The 18,245-nt window shown below is 42.0% G+C and overlaps 1 protein-coding gene across 8 annotated transcripts in view; it reads right to left on the bottom strand.

Moving 5' to 3' along the window:
- The window catches only part of Bcas3 (BCAS3 microtubule associated cell migration factor), a 502,957-nt gene that overhangs the window by 458,922 nt on the left and 25,790 nt on the right, over positions 1–18,245 (bottom strand). For all 8 annotated transcript variants that reach the window (XM_028878299.2, XM_028878296.2, XM_028878294.2 and 5 more), the window contains exon 6: positions 1,243–1,324. In XM_028878299.2, coding sequence (XP_028734132.1) covers positions 1,243–1,324 — 82 coding nt within the window. The remainder of the gene's footprint in view (positions 1–1,242; positions 1,325–18,245) is intronic.

Here is an 18,245-nt window from a genome sequence, read left to right as displayed (position 1 = left end):
GGAAAAAAAAAAAAAAAAACCAAGAAACTTGAGGGTAAGCAAGGGAACAATCTCAGGGCAGAGTGGAGAGGCAGGAGGAATTGGGGGGGGGTCGGAAACGGGGAGATGGGAGAGAGGGAGGGAGCTATACAGATGAAGGCTGACCGGCAAGGGGAAATCATGTGATCCCAGGATATTGTTGCCCAGCCATCCTTTCCATTTCATTAAAGAAATGTAATTATTAATCTCTAAAATTACTTATGCACAATCAAGCCCTAAGTTTTAATAAGCATCCCTCTCACCAATTTTATTAACAGCTACATGAAGTCTTAATGAGATTTTTCATCTTAGAATCGTCTTTCAAATAATAGAATTAAAGTATTTTATATCCTTATTCTTTTTAAGGAAACCTGAAAGTGTCCCATGGGATTAATATGATTGTTTGCTGCACATATAAAAATGTATTTTAGTGAACATGGGGAACAAGGAAAACCTACTTTTTCTGATTTCATAATATGAAGGAGTCAAGAAATTTAAAATGAACATACATTTGGACCTTTGTACATAAATACAGAACATACACGACTTAAATGTAATATTAAGAAGTATTTGCAAGAAATGGACGAATGAGAAGGCAATGGAGGGGGAAAGGGTCAAAGAACACTGTATGCATGGAGATACCAGTGAGTGTCATTGTTCTCCACAATGAATAAACACTAATATAAACACTTAAAGAAACAGTGGCCATGAAAGCACAGTTTCAAAGTTCAAAGCCCACAACCCCCTCCTGCCATAGCCGAAGTCTCTGACGGCAGAGTCACCTACAGCCAAGACAATACTGAAAACCAAGCGCTCTGAGCCAGCAAATCTAACTGAGATGGGAAAGGCATGCAAGGGGAGACCTGGGGATACCCGCAGAAGAAAGCAGGCCAGCAGCAGAACAAAGGCAGCCCAGAAGGATGCCCAGAAAGCCAAGAGAGAAGGCAGCTTGGAGAAAGAGCTAGCAAAGGCAGAGGCCAAATCGAGATCAAAGAAGATGGAGATAAATCAAAAGCCCAGCAGAAAGTGAATAGCCATATTGAAATGGTTAAGATTACCTATTTCTACTGCAACTGAAAGCACTAAGGGTTTGTCTTGCAGGAGGAGGGAGGCAGAATAGACCTTTGCAGCAAAACAGAGCTGGGTTATCACTCTTGCTGTCTGTAGTCCAAAAGCAACAAAGAGATACTATGTGATTTGCTTTTCCTTAAAAGCTACACTCACCCAACTGTGGAGCAGGCAAGATTCTAGCTGCTCGGACTGGGCCATGTCGAACAGAGAAGAGCTCCTGGGCTTCCCCGCTGATCTGCATAAGAGAAGGAAGAAAACAGTTCAACTGAATAGCACAATGCTATTAGATGCAATCAACACCTACATTTTACCATGATTTGCTGGAAATACACATACATATATATACCCAGCAATACATTAGGACTTTAGGGAGGTCATGCACATCAAATACATCCCTATCTTAAATTATGTAAATACTTTTGGGAAAACATCACAATTCATTATTGGTATAAACTTGAAGAGAGTCTGTTCTATTTATTAACCCATGAGAAGTCTGTGCATCTCCTGTGCTCATCCTCCATGTTAGAGCAGCTATGAGACTGTTCTGCAATATCCAAGCTCAATTATTAGTTATCTTTCTAGAATCATTCAAATCTATCAATTACATTATTATGTAATTACAGAACAAGGCTGCTGCAAAAAAAAAAAGACCTCTGAGACACCTCTTACTGAAATATTCTGTGAGTAAGCAAGCAACTTTGGAAGTCATCACTTATACTATAAACAAAGATCAAACACTCTAACAATGTCCATTACCTTGAATAAAGTCAGATTCTGTGCTTGGATATAAAGACTACAGTGTTCTGTTTCTCCAAAAGGCAAAAGGGGGTATGCTAGTGTGTATCAAGTTTAAAAAATGCCTTTCAACTGCTGGTTCATGTGATGAGCAAATTAAAATAGAATTAGAGAATAACAGCTTTCTAGACTATGAGTGTCCTCCGCACACTGCAGTAACTGCTAGCGTTTGATGAAATATATAATATCAGAGAAAATGGTACACATTATAAAACTGGCCCTAAAATTTCAGGAATTTCTAATAGCCATAACCAAGATAAAAACTCACAGAGGTCACATACTATTGACGTTTTAATAAGCTCTGCCATCATGAAAAGCTGGCAAAGTTTCCAAAGTAAACAATATGCATGCAGAGGTGCCTTTCAGAGAAAGAACTCACATCTTCAGGCTCTCTCCCATGTACCTTTTAGAGCTGTGAGCTCTAAGTTTTTCCTTCCAGGAAATACCCACCGTGTTTGTGGCAGTGAAGACTATCTGCTGGCTGCAGCAACAAGCCCTCCCCACTTGGTGTGCAGAGCCCCATGAGGAGCCTCAGCAAGGACGGTGCCACCACAGCACCCCCTGCCCAAAGGCTCAAAGGAGCCGGCAGAGCAAAGGCCCGGGCTCCTGTGCGCCACAGCCTTCCTGGCTTCCATTTCAATAATGAAACTCCTGAGCAAAACACGCTGAAGCTCCCAAGTCTCCATCTGACGACAATGGGACAGAATTCAAAGTTTATAGAAATAAAGTGGATGATTATTTTGTGAAACTTTCCATCTAATGCAGCAATCACCCATTTTTCTAAAATCTAAATGTACCACATCTTTTGTTTTTGAACATACATATGCTAACAGGTTGAGTACTGATACTGTCTACTTATATTAAAAATGTGTTATTGACAAGTTCCAAGTACCCACATCTTGAAAACTGGAACAGAAAAAGACACAGCAGGAAATGTTGACCAAGTCATTACATTTTGAAAATACAGTGTCTGCTAGACAAGAAATAAGTGAGTCTACTCTGTCATACAACTAAGAAAACATTTAATTAAAAGTAATGTAAAACTTAAAGTTGTATAATACTAAGTAATGAAAAAATTCCACTTGTGAAATTTACACCCATAACAAATTACAGTGTGAACACAAAATCTCCTGTTGTACCATTGTTTCCATGTGCCAGACCTGGCCTTTAGTTTTTGGTTCTACCAAATAAAATTCAAATGTTAAAAAGTATAACCTCATTTCCCTGAGTCTCTGTACTTGGGTATACTAAATACTGTTTTAAATCTGTCTTGCCTAATTAAGATAAATTTGTCATCATTGAATTGATACACTAGAGCGGGAAAACATAGAAAAACATTTCAAAATCCAAACACATGAAGCTTTACAGCAAAACAGCTTTCAACATGAACCAAACTCTCTGTTTCAACCTGAACACATTGTCACCTGGACAGCAACAGTGAGAACAGAAACCACGAGGCAAGTCGGCAGGGCACCGCCACATTCATTGACAGTCCCCCTCCCAGCCTGAGTCGGGTCTCCAGTCCTTAGGAGAGCACGGAGAAGGGGAGGAGGAAGTTCGGGGTCTCATATACATACATACAGAGAACTGTGAATCTACCAGATTACATCCTGCTGAAATCAGAGTCTAACTGCAAAATGTAAGTCACCAAGATTAGCCTCCCGGGAGAGAATCCTCCAAATGATATATGAAAATCCTAAATTAGAATAACGCTGAGCAGAGGGTGTTAGCAAGGCATATCCAGATCCAGAGCCTTCCACGTGTCAGAAAGGACGCAGACATACAGGGATGCTTCCCAGCTGCCTCTAATACTTTCATCCAGTGTGTTCATGGGTAACTTTACTTTCAAATAAATACCAAAGCAGTGTGAGAAGCAGTCAAAACTATTTTTGGGTTTCCAGAAAAAAATATCTCTGAAAATGACAAGGAATCTCAAGATAAGGACCCGAAGCCTGAACAGGAGCTGCAAGCTCACTTTTACACTGAGACGCCAAGAACAGCAAGGGCAGAAGCCGGGAGAGCAGAGGAGGCACAACTCCAGCTTCCAGGCCACTGTGACTGTCACAGGAGAAGGGCACTGGAGGAGACCTCTCCCCAGCTCCTCCTGTCTCTGCCTTTGTTCTTGTTGGCATTTTAATTTCTGATGACAGACTTTTGTTGTTTGGGGCATAAACCGGACGTACCAGTTTGAAGGCACAATAAGGAGAACAAAGAATGATTTGTTCACACTGTAGGAAAAAAAATCTTTCCAACCATAGAAAATAGCTTTCGCATGGTGAAAATATGCAAATTACATACCAAACTGGAAGGGGTTGGGGGAATCCAAGTTTAGAATCTCACAACTCAATCTAAGGAAAAAGAAATTACAACTCACGAGACAACAATACACACAGACACAGAAAGATCTGGAGGAGCTTGGAGAAAACTTCCAGAGAATTCTAAAATCAAATGAAAGCTACCCAGTCCTGAGAAGCCAGGCTGCTCTGAAACCCAGTGGAAAACTCAGTCCAACACTGAGGACGGTGAGGTGGGACTCCACACTGCAGTCACGTTCCTGCACACCGGCACCACCCTGCCCTGCAGAAACTACGGCCTTCTTTTGACAAACTTTACTGACAGAGAGCACAGAGCATGTAGAGATTAATAATGACTGCTCCATAAAGCATCTGCATTAGTTACTGACACCCACCTCAAAAATGAGAGCAGGCCTTGAGCAAGAGCTAGGAAGGCAGAGCAGGAGGATGTGAAGCACAGCGTGGAGGCCAGCCTGGAGGAGGAGTTCCATCCTGGCTAGGGCTACAAAGTGACAGGCTGTCTCCACAAAAATTAGTAAATAAATAACTAACAAATACGAAGATGTAGGAGGCTTGCCACATCGTCATAACACAATCTTAACTCCTAAGACTGTGTATAGGTCTAATTGCTGAACACATTACAAATGGGACCATACAGTATACTCTTGTAGAATCTCTTCCACATTACTGGCTCTGAATCAGTTCATGTTGATGCATGTGACTGTAAGGGTTTTCTTTCTCTCCTGCTACAAAGACTCCCAGTGGATGAAAACACTATGATTTTACATCTCATTGTACTATTGACAGGCCTCTACTACATTTCTAGTTTGAACTCCATCTTCCTGGCCACTGTTGTAATGTGAGAGAAAGCAGGATATGATGACACACAGCCATAACCCAACACTCCAAAGCACAAACCTTTCAAATTACAATTTCAAGGCCAGCCTGTCTCAAACAAACACAAAATCAAGAGACTAGGCCCCGTTCTTATGTTTCTTGATCACAGGTCCAAGCTCTGTCTGCTGGGCTGTGCAGAGGGCATTCAACACCAGCTGAGGCAACTTAACAGTGCTAGGATGTAGCTCAGTGTAGGAATGCGACCTAATATGACTGAGGCCCTAGGTTCAATATCTAATTCCACCAAAAAAAATATACCACAAATATAAAGTCAAGAAAAGAATTCACGCTGGGCGGTGGTGGCTCACGCCTTTAATCCCAGCACTTGGGAGGCAGAGCCAGACGGATCTCTATGAGTTCAAGGCCAGCCTGGTCTACAAAGTGAGATCCAGGAGAGGCATAAAGCTACACAGAGAAACCCTGTCTCAAAAAAAAAAAAAAAAAAAAAAAAAAAAATCACTAATTCTTCCCGATATTCTCTAGAGGCCACCATACCGTCATCTAATTTCACAGAAATCTACACTACTACTTTCTTGGGCTACTTTATAATACTCCAAATTATCAAAAACTGACAGTAATGATTTTTTTTTAAGTTTGAATTTTAGCAGAAATTTAACCCAGGGACTTATACACACCAGGAAGGACTCTACCACCAACCACATCTCCAGCCCTGCACCTGCTTGCTGAACAGACAAGCAAATGAAGTTTGGTAAAGAGACAACTGAATCTACTTTGTAGAAAGATAATTCCAAGGCGGAGACAGTGCCGACACCTGTAGTCCCAGCAGCGGGGAAGCTGGAGCAAAGAATCACTTGCACACAAGCTAAAGCACCCTGGGCACAGAGGAAGACACAAGCACAAAGCAAACTCTCCTTAGTTCTTTATAGTATGCTCTTAACCTTTGAAGGGAAGGGAGGCCTCTGGAGGCTGAACTTAGGTAGGAAAGCAAATCCACTACCCTGCTGATCAGGCACAGGACAGAAGAGCTACCTTCCACCCCACACTTGTTAGTGCAAAGAGGATGCTAATGTGATTTGCATTTATTAGAGTGCACACTAGCATCACTAACTGCCTCCAGCTGTTCTTCACATTGTTCTTTCCTTACAGTTGAATAGGCTCTAGGTCACCTGTCCACTTTACAGTTGTATCTAGCATCACAGATTATACAACTATGACTATTGCTGCAGAGAACTGCAGTGAATATATGGATGAAGCTCTTTGCAGAGACCTATTAGTACAGTTGCTTCTATTTTCAAGATAATTAAGGGTGTAGAGACCACTGGGGTTTTAAGAGCACTTGCTTCTCTTCCAGAGGACCAGAGTTCCATTACCAGCGCTCATGCTGTAGCTCCAGCAACAGGGTATCAGATGCCTTCTTCCAGCTTTTGAGGGCATTCAGCATGCACATATAAATACAGAGAAGCTTAAATAAATAAAAAAATAATGTTGAGTGTAGTGGCATGTGTCTTTAATCTCAGCACTTAAGAGGCAGAGGTAGGTGGATCACTAAGTTCCAGGCTAGCCAGGGTTAAAAAACAAAGGAGCAGAAAAGGCTAGTTAAGACCACTGGCTGCTCTTCCAGAGGACTCGGGTTTGATTCCCAGTACCTATATGGTGGCTCCCAACTGTCTGGATCCTCAGTTCCAGGGGATCCAATGCCCTCTGTGGGTACCAGTTGTACAAGTGGTACACGAACATACATGCAAGCAGAACACACAAACACAAACACACACACACACACAAATAAAGTATTTTTTAAGATAATTAGAGGCAGGTAGAGATTCAGCTTCCATACATTCACAAAATTGTCTTCCAAAGCCCTCATGTCAATTCACACTTCCACTAGAATGTATGAGGGTTCACACTCTAGACAGCCATTAATGTCAGCCATTCTGATAGAGAATCAAATTAACAGACTTATGTATTACATGAATAAAAAGCGTAAGTCAATTTCTGTATATGCCAGTCAGCCCACACCAAATACATAAATTAACAGCATTCACTACGAGCAGGTGAAGCCCGAGGATTGCCAACCGTTATCCTGAAGGATGCCTCACGGTGCAGATATGGCAGTGCAGAATACAAATGGGACTCACGGACTCATCTCAGCACCTCTGCAGAATTGGGCAAATCCATAACTGAACTCCAAATACAGTAACAACCAATTTCCCCACCCTGATAGACAGTGATTACTTCACAGTCACACTGTGCTTGATACCCTGTAAACTCGAGGAATCCATTTTGTAGATGATAAACACACCTTAACACACTTAAAGGACTAGAAACCACAGACTGCCCTCTCACCACAGTGGAACTAGAGCAGAATTAGTACCAGCAGACATCTGGAAAATGACAAAACACTAGTGAGATTAAGCAACCAAGTTGTAAACAACACACAGTTCAAAGAAGAAAGTTTCAAAATTTTTTAAAAATATTTTGTTTATGGTTTGTTTTCTCTGTTTTTATTTGAGCCAGGGTCTCATGTAGCCCATGCTGTCCTTGAACTCTTGACCCTCCGCAAGTGCTGGGACAACAAGCATGTATCAACACGCGGAACTTTAAAACATTTATAACTAAATGAAAATAAAAACCTAATTGCAGCTGTGGTATGCAGTCACAGTGAAATCCACACCCCTAAGCGCATAGAGTTGAAAAAATAAATAAATAAATAAATAAATCTAAAACTACCTATGAAATAAAAAATAGAACCAAATCAAAGCAAGCAGGCATAAATAAACATCAATTAGAGGTGAAATCAATAAAACTGAAAAAAGGAAATCAATGGGGGGAAATCAATGAAACCAAAAGCTGGTTCTGAGAAAAGATCAATAAAAATTGTTAAGGCTCCAGCCAGTTTAAGAAAGAGAGGCAGGCCGGGCGGTGGTGGCGCACGCCTTTAATCCCAGCACTCGGGAGGCAGAGGCAGGCGGATCTCTGTGAGTTCGAGGCCAGCCTGGTCTACCAAGTGAGTTCCAGGAAAGGCGCAAAAGCTACACAAAGAAACCCTGTCTCGAAAAACCAAAAAAAAAAAAAAAAAAAGAAAGAGAGGCAGGCATGTCACGACCTAGAACCTAGCACGTGAAAGGCTATGGAGTTCAGGGATATCCTGGGCTACAGAATGAGATCCAGCATCCAAACTCCAAGGGCTTCCTGGTATGGGCTTACGGCTATAATCCCACTACTCCGGAAGCTGAGGCAGGAGGGCTGATAGCACCTCCAAACCAGACACAGAGACACGGTGAGCTAAGGTGAACTGGATGTAGCTTCTGTCTCAAAAGAAGGGTAAATCCTAAACTGGGCTAGCTCCCCAGCCCTGGTATGTGTGTGTGTGTGGGGGGGGGGGTGCGAGGCTGGCCATAAGCTCCAGGACCTGCCTGGCTCTGCCTCCCCAGCACAGGAACTACAAGTGGACACCCAGTTTGTTACCTGGCAGCCTGGGGTTCCAATTGGGGACCCAGGCTTGCATGGAAAGCACTGAGCAATTTCCTTGGCATGCAAAAATCTGAATTTTTAAGTGAGCCATGAGACTTGGAAAACAAGAAGAATTTCTCAGGTTTCTCTCAAGCACATTTTGCCTTTAAATCAAAACCTCTATTCATCTCGAAGTCATCTAGTTCAGTGAACAGCTCTAACTCCACCTGGGGAAGGCTTGGACAGCAAAACAGCTAACATCTGTGTTCCTTTAAGTCTGTATTCTTACTGCCCAAATCGACCCTGTGGGAACTAGCAATGTAGAGTATCTCCAACACATACCTAAAAGATCCACACCCTAACAGTTGACTTTAGTAGAAATGAATTGGACTATGTTATGTTTATATGATATTTAAATCTGCTACCTCAGAATAGCTTTGAAACAAGAAAAATAACATAGCAATGTGACTATTATAAGACTGTATGTTTAAAAGCATATAGTACATAATTAATACTAAATGAGAGTTAAACCAGGGATATGTTGAGGGAAAATGACAAAGGACTGTACATCTAGTTTAGTGTTCAACAGGTTCCTTAGCCCACTGTTCTTAAATCCTGTTATGAATATTTACTATCTACAGCTGTGTTCAAATATATAAAAGAACACATTATGGGGCTGGAGAGATGGCTCAGAGGTTAAGAGGACCCAGGTTCAATTCCTAGCACCCACATGGTGGCTCACAGCATTTTGTTAACAACAGTTCAAGGGGGATCCAAGCCCCTTTTCTAGCCTCTGTGGGCACCAGGCACTCAAGTAGTACACAGACATGCATGCAGGCAAAACAGCCAGACACATAAAATGAAAATGTATAAATTTTAAAAACAAAATAAGTCAATGAAATCAACACTGGCTCATCTACTCTAACAGTCACTGCACAATCCCTGGAGGTGATGCTAACAGGAAAGAGGAATAAAGAAAATCTATCTTCAACTTAATTCCTGTGAACAGCTAAAACTACTTGAAAAAAAACCTATAATTTAAATGTATACAGAATATATGGAAAGTCATAATTCCCAAAATTAATGTTTTTCTCTAACAGTAAAGGGGGAAAGGAGAGATGAAAAGCAAAAGCAGAGAGAAACGGAAGGAATGCAAAGGAAAACTTTACTTTTAAGAACTTCAGTTCTGGGGCTGCAGCCTTAACGGCACTTGATCTTCCAGAGAACACAGTTTCAGTTCCCAGTCAGCACCCACATGGTGACTCCCAACTCTGGTTCCAAAGGGTTGGATGCCATCTCCTCAACAATGTGGGCACCATGCATATGGTGCACACACAAACATGCAGGTAAAACATTCATAAACAGAAAATGAGTAAATCTAAAAATATTTTAACTCAATTCCTAAAGCAACAAAGACTTAGATACTCCATATAAATATACAATTGCATCATTATTATCAATTTATAAATTGGTAACAATTAATCATATACTAATTGAACTGAATAAAATTACTTAAAAGGAAAACTGTACCATTATAGTTTACCTAGAAAAGTAACAAAAATCCTTTTCATCAGGGAGAAATGGATGCATATCACTATGGGGTAAGACAATGGCAGGTATCATCTGAACTTAATAACTCAGAAAAAAGCCAAAATGTCCAGCCATGAGCTGGCACATACCTAATGCCAATTGTAGAGAATGTGAGGCAGGAGGACAAGGCATTCAAGGTAACATAAGAAGGGACATTTTAATTAGCTATTAAGTGACCAGAGCAACACAAAGCAAATAGTAGGAGCTCACAGTTTCCGCCTGGAATACTCTGAAGCCACCTTGATGCTATACAGTCAGTCCTTTGTGTCCACAGGGTCACCCGCATTCCAGCACCGTCTCAAAGCAGGTGTGGGCACATCTGTACTGATCAGAGGTTTTCATTTCTTTGTGGTTACTATAACACTGCGCCTAACAACTATTAATATAGGGCTGATATTGTACTAGATATCATAACCTAAAATAACTTAAAAGTACTCAAACTAATGTGATTGGGCTATATACAAATACTACACAGTTGTATAAGAAAGATAGAAGTGTCTTCAAGTTTTATATATACTGGAGAGGACTGTGGTATATTGGAACTAATCCTCCCATGGATCATGGGATTATATTTTCACTTTAAAGATTAAGGAAAAAAGGAGAAAGGTTGCCCAAAAGTGCCCCACCTCAAAAGACATGGGCATCTCCCGGAGTTCTCAGCCAGGCATAGTGGCACATACATAACTATACTACTCAGTTAGGGAGGCTGAGGCAGGAGGCTCACCATAGCTGGGTAATTTAAGATGCCTGGGCAGCACAGTGAGAAGCCACCCTGAGTTCAAGCCAGCACCTGTAACTCGGGAAGCTTTCGGCTTTAACCGGGCACGGCCAGTGTTTCCTGTTCCAGCGCTGCCTGGACAGCTTCCGGTCTTAGACAGAACAGCTAGCTGGAGGAATGCATCCCCAGCAGTCATGGGCAGTCCCTCTGCGAGCTCCTACAATTAGGGGCAAGAGGGGAAGAAGCTTTCTGTTGTATTTTTGCCGTCCAACCGCAAATGATTCAGCTGAGGGCAAAGTGTCAGTGTCTCCATAACAGACTCTCTATGCCAGCAAGGAAGAAAACACAAACCACAAAAACCACCTAAAATGTGTATTTGTGAGAACTTACAACTTAAAGAACAGATATTTGCTGACCACATGAAGGAGACAGCAAGTCAGTCTGTATTTTGGTCTTGACACTAAATACAAAACACAAAACTTGAAGCAAGAAGGAAGTGAGTCTTAGGAACAGTATGAAAGCCACAAAACATAAATAATGAAAGAAACTTGTAATCATATTTAAATATTTCCAAATTTTCACACACACCGAAAAAGCACTGAGGCAACTTTAACCTTTTCCCTCTAGCCTGGTTTTCCAAAAGAAGATGAAAGGAGAGCAGCATGATGCATCCTTGGCTCTGCACAGCTGATTCAGACACTGACTTCAAAACCCCAGCTATGACTTCAGCACCCACCAATCTAAGCATCACTCGGTCCTTTGAAGCTGCTCTAATGGTATCTTCCATTTGCAGCTAACACTTCTGTAGTCAAAAGATCTTCCTTGGGGTAGATGTTAATGCAAAACCACTCAGACAAGCCGCCGCTCCCGCGCCCGGAGGCAGACTGGAAGGTGCTCGGGAGTCAATGCAGCACCATTACAGAGAGTGTCGGCTAGCAGCTGTCAGAAACACGTCACAACCACTCAGGCACACAAACGCGATTGCCGCCTTTAATTCATTCTTTTACTACATCTTGACCGGGCTGAATCTAAAATATACATTGAGCAGAAGACAACAGATAAGGGAGATTCCATACTGCATCAATTTAAATTATGTTTAAAAACTGCAAAACTAATCTGTGCTCAGGACAGTGATTGTCTTGCCTGTCAAGGAGGCGGAACACTCATACGGAATTTCATGAGAAAAAGGTCCTAAAATTTCTTCCAGTTAAGCTTCACTTGCCTGTGTGCACACATGCACAATCACACATACACAAGGAAAAAATCATCAAACTATAAACTTGAGCCACACAGTAATGGTGCACACTTTTAATCCCAGCACTGGGGAGGCAGAAGCAGGTAGATCTCTGTGAGTTCGTGACCAGCCTGGTCTACAGAGTGACTTGTGAGTTCGAGGATAGCCAGGGATACATAGAGAAACCCTGTCTCAAACACAAAAAGAAAAAAAAAAGAAAGAAAGAAAGAAAAAAAACTATAAACTTGATATTTGTGTATCTTGTAGTATGTATACTATATAAACTATATTTACATTGATATCCGTAATAAACTGATACTCTAAATAGCAAAATCTATAAACTATCAATCTTTTTTAAAAGCCATGGAGGAAGCTTACATGCATATTCCAATATAACAGAACACAATCTGAAATGGGCCCTTCAAGCACATGACATTAGCCAAAGGCAGTCGTATACTACCAACACAAGATGCTGTGATGGCCTCTATACAAGGTGTGAGAGCATAAGTGGGCAATGCTCAGGTCTCTAGAGCAGTGACATGATGCTGTTTGATGCTACAGAGGTGGCACATGTGTCAGTGCCCAAAGTACAGCATGGGAAGTGGACCCTGGCTCTGGGAGGCAGAACCCTGGCTCTGGGTGGCAGTATAGTGTAAGCCAGGTTCTGACCACAACTGCACCACTCTGGTGTAGAATGTCGGTAGAGGGCAGCCGTGTGGATACATAGCGCATATAGCAACTCCACACTTACTCAAATTCACTTTCTCAAAAAGTAGATAAGACAGCCAGACATAACTGTGTATGCATGTAACTCCCAACACAGAAAGGCAGAGACATGCAGATTTGGAGACCTCCCTGGCCAGACAGTGGAGCTGAAACACCAAGTTTCTGGTTCAAAGGGAGACCCTGCCTCCAGGCAATAAGGTGGAGAAGCAACTGAGAAAGATATCTCATGTTCTCCTCATGCCTCTACATGCACTCGAAGGGAAACAAATACACACACACACACACACACACACACACACACACACACAATACACCACACATCCACATACAAATAAACACGTAAAAATCAATTATACACACATATTCTTGGAGAGAAAAAAAACCTCTCATTCAATAAAGATTCCAATTCAGGATAAATTTCACTTATGGAATGTCGACCAGCCTATATCAAATCAGCCAACTCTGCATAATGCTATTAGAACACACAGGAAAGTTACATTTCAGACAGACTTCTCTAAAAGACTGCCTTAAGAAACAGTGACACACGCCTATAACCCCGCTCTCAGGAGGCATGTGCAGGGTCAACTGCCAAAAGTTCGAGGCCAGTCTGGATTAAAGAAAAACTCTGGCCGAAAAAATAAAATAAGAAAGAAAAGACAATATAGGAAAAGTATTTCAGCTCAGTAAGATGGGTGGACTCAACAAATTATTTCAACATGCCCCTTCATCTCTGCTTTTTATTCAGTGTGACACCCAGTGAAGACCCATCCATCACTTCTCCTTCCAGCAAGAAAAGAACAGAACAAACAAAATAAGTCCTGCTCTCAACAAAGGCATCGGCGTCCTGAACGGGCTCCAAACCTTCTCTGCTTACCAGTGCACTCAAATCACCAACTTAATATTATTCCCAAATGAAACCTATAAAAATGTTTCCTGGCTAACAATCTCAACGTGGCGATGTCTATTGGCATATAGCTTCTAATAAATAATGGACTAATTGGTTTTTACCTCAAATATGCCCTCACGTGTTTGCTTTCAGGGTTTTGGTATGTAAAGCTACTAACAGCTTTAGGGCAGTTTCTGTTCTCCGTAGATCAATGTACCAGTGACACCTAGTGTCCAACATCAGAAGCACATGCAAAGCTCCAGAGCACATGGCAAATAACTTTCTCATAACCAGCATTTTCCAAGTACTATACAGAATATTATTTCATGATTCTACCAAAATAGATATTTGTAAATATGTTAAGAAACCTTGGTAGCCATTTAAACAGCAAAATGTGCAGAAAAAAATTCTGGAGTTTTACAAAGGTAGTGGGGGCGGGGGTTGTTTTTTTGTGGTACAGGAAATTGAGACCATGGTAAGTCATATGAGAGTACAAAGCTAGTGTCCTACTACTAAGCAATGTTGTGGTGGTATTGTGTTCCCCATAATATTGTGCACCCTAATAAACTTATCTGGGGTCAGAGAACAGAAAAGCCACTAGATAGAGAGGCTAGAAAATGGTGGCACTCACACCTTTAATCCTAGCATTCCAGAGGAAGAAATCCATCTGGATCTCTGTGAGTTCAAGGCCACATTGGAAACAGCCAGGCATGGTGACTCACACCTTTAATCCCAGAAAGTGGGCCTTTAATCCCAAGAAGTGAGGGCAGAAAGCAGAAAGGTATTTAAGGCGTGTAGACCAGAAAGTAGAAGCTTTTGGCCAGGTTAAGCTTTTAGGCTTTTAAGCAGCACAGTTCAGCTGAGAGGCATCCAGTCTGAGGAAACAGGATCACCTGAGGAACTGGCGAGGTGAGGTGGCTGTGGCTTGTTCTGCTTCTCTGATCTTCCAGCATTCACCCCACTACCTGGCTCAGGTTTGTTTTTCTTAATAAGAACTTTTAAGACTCCTGCTCCACAATGTCCCCAGATACCTGGGCAGTTTTTGTTTTGAGACATGGCTTGTTAAAATTGCTGGGACTGGCTTTTGAACAGCCAGAACCGCTGTGATAACCGACCTAGGCTAGCAAGCCCAGGAAGTTTTATTTTCTGTTCTTTTGTTTTTCTTTTTGTTTGCTTACTTGTGTTGAGACAGGCTCTTACCAGTTGTTGGAGGCTGGCCTCAAACTCATGTCCTCTGCCACACCACCCCTATGCTGGATTAAAGCTGTGTACCACACACCAACTCACGTCCTCTGCCACACCACCCCTACCTGTGTCTTAGACATTGGTGGGGAGGGGAAAAAAACAAAGCAAAAAAACTCTGGATCCTCCAGTCCCATACTCCTGGGCAGCTGGAATTACAGGTACAAACTATCACACCCAGTTTATGTAAGTAAACTTTTAAAGGAGAACCCTTTATAATCATTTTAAAACATACCATATAGAATTTTCCCTTAATTTTTAACACGTGAATGTAAATGGCCTCAAAGTTTATTTCAAAAGTGATGCCGCTCCAGGGGCTGGAGAGGTGGCCTGGTGGACAGGAGCACTTGCTCTGCCAGCAAGAGAACCTGAGTCCCAGTCCCCAGCACTCACATAAAAAGCTGAGTGTGACTGCATAGCAGAGACAGGAGGACCTGAGGACTCACTGGCCGCCGGCCTACCCCAAGGGCAAGCTTCAGTTAGTGAGATGTCCTGGCAGGCACGCAAAGTCCTGCTCTGACCTCTGAATGCAGACATGAGTACCTGCACACTCATACACACAACACACATGCACAAATACAGATACATATACAGACATGTACACACAACACATACAACATTCACATGCACACACATACACACATTTATTATTATCATTACTATCATGCCATCATCTCATATCACACAGTACCAATACAAGCCACGACACGGAAGATAACTGACTTCTTACAACTCAGATTTTTCATAATCCTCTTACAACAAACCTCCATGTCTAATGCTTGGAAAAGAAGACTGTTGACGGGCTAAGAAAGCATTGAGCATTGAGTTATGTGGGGAGCGGGGGTTAGTTTGTTCTGGTTTATATTGAGACACAACTCTCATCTGTAACCTACACTGGCCTTAGAACTTGGAGCAACCCTCCTTCTTCGGCCTCCTAACTGCTGATAATATATCTCTGAGACATGGGACTCAGCTCTTAATTAAATTTTTCCTTATTTTTTATCCTTGACTCTACAAGAACAGACTCTACTAATAACAATGTCTTAGTTACTTTTCTATTGCTATGGCAAAACACCATGACCAAGGCAACTTATAAAAGAAAACATTAAAAATTAGGAGCTTACAGTTCAGACAGTGAGCCTTTGAAAATCATGGCAGGGAGTATGGCAGCAGGCAGGCAGGCAGATATGATGCTGGAGCAATAGCTGAGAACTTACCTGTAACCCATAAACACAAGAAAGAGAGAACTAACTGGGAATGGTGTGGACTTTTGAACCTCAAAGCCCACCCTCGGTGACACACCTCCTCCAAGTCCACACCTCCTAATCCTTCCCAAATAGTTCCACCAACTGACGACCAAGTATTCAAATATATGAGCCTATGGAGGCCATTCTCATTCTAACCACCACAAGAGCCATGAGAATCTGTTACTAAAGTCCATACTCCCAAAATTCACATTTCCACCTGAAAATACAATATCCTACTCTCAGGCCCACAATTCACATTTAACTGCAAATTGGTTTCAATAATCACAAGGGAGTTCTTTATGTTATACGAAATAAGACAGTGTCTAGGAATGTTCTCAGTTATATAAAACATGGACGGCATCCACCAGGTCCTGAGAATGCAAATGGAGACTGGGTTATAGTTCAGTTGGTAGAATGCTGGCCTAGAATGCACAAAGCCCTGAATGGCATTCCCAACACTGCACAGTAGTGCAGACCTACAATCTCAGTACGAGAATTAGAGGCAGAAGTCCAAGGTCATTTGCAGAAACAAAACCAGCCTGAGCTACATGAGGTCCTGTCTAAAAAAAATTTCCAGTAAGAAAGAGAAAATCTTAAAAGGATCAAGTACACAAACGGTAATGATAAATATCACCATAAATATTACAAAATGCCTGTAACACTCACTGTCCTAGGTATGCCCCATCCAACTGGAATTCTTGACAACGCTTTTCACCCCCTTTTTATGACAGCATGAATATGGGAATGCTTTCTCTCCTACCTACCATAGACACTGCTATAAACCACAAACACTAGATGCTGAGCACAGTGGAACACAGCTTCAGGCCTCCAAACAACACCAGTACATCTATCTGTCTGATGTGAGTGACCAAACAGGCCCGGGACCATGGTCCACACATTTAAATCAAACTCACTATCCTGTCACAGAAATCTGCTCTGCACACAGCTTTTACTTTTAGAACTATCTACCTCTTCAAAATTCTGAAATGTCCCCTAAGACTCAGCGTGAGTAGATAACCCTCGGTATGCAGCTCAATGGTAGAGGAAATACACATTTTTTTTGGTGGGGGAGTGTTGAGACAGGGTTTCTCTGTGTAGACCTGGCTGTCCTGGAACTCACTCTGCAGACCTAGCCTCAAGTTCAACTCATAGAGATCCTCCTGCCTCTGTCTCCCGAGTGCTAGAATTAAAGGCCTCAGCCACAACTGCCCAGTAAAAAACACATTTCTTGATGGAGAAAAACTCTGTGCAGAACATTACTAAAAGAAATACAATGAAAGACAAACAAAACAGTGCTCAGTCACCAGGGAAAGACTAAAGCTAAATAAATTCTCAAGTGATCATCCATCCACCGGAATACTAAAATTGTACAGACGGATGACATCAAACATTGGCAAGAATGCAGAACAATTCATACACAGTGATGAGCAATATAAAATGGTACAGTCACCCTGGAAAAGACTTTACAAGTTTGTTCAACAGACCACATTCCAAGCGCATGACTCAGCAAACCCACACACAGGTAGCTATCCAACAGAGGTGGATGCACAGGTTTACAAAAAGACTTATTCAGGGATCATCATACATTCCTAACAACCAAAAGGTGAAGGCCAGGAAGGGAGGGAGCTGGGAGTGCAGCTCAGTGGTGGGGCAGCTGCTTGGTATGCAGGTGGTTCGAGGTTCAATCCCCAACACCTCATTTCTCTTCTTTTAGTAAGCAGAGCGAGAAACTTTGATGGAATTACAAGAAATGGACAGATGGACAGCATGGTTGTTTCTCAGAAACACTGTGCAGAAAAACAAATGCCACACAGGAAATAATTCAGAAGGGGACAGGAAACTCTACAACAGGCAAACGTAATCTACAATGGGTGTCCATGAGAACACTAATGATGAGTAGATGGAGCGAATCTAAGTTAATTTGGGACAGGGAATTCTTGAATAATGCCATGCGTCAGGTGAGGCCAGAAGCAGGATTCTGACCCCTGGAACTGGAGTTCTAAGCAGTTGTGAGCAAATACGTGGGTGCTGAGGACCAACCCTCAGGAACAGTAAGCACTCTTAGCCACTGAGCCAATCTCTTGATCCTCAGCATGGTAAAAGTTTAGTGGGCCAA

This window comes from Peromyscus leucopus, chromosome 8b (assembly GCF_004664715.2).
Source record: "Peromyscus leucopus breed LL Stock chromosome 8b, UCI_PerLeu_2.1, whole genome shotgun sequence".
In the NCBI taxonomy this organism is placed as follows: domain Eukaryota; kingdom Metazoa; phylum Chordata; class Mammalia; order Rodentia; family Cricetidae; genus Peromyscus; species Peromyscus leucopus.
The sequence above is the reverse complement of the archived record's forward strand: the minus strand, read 5'-3'. Positions and strand labels throughout refer to the sequence as shown.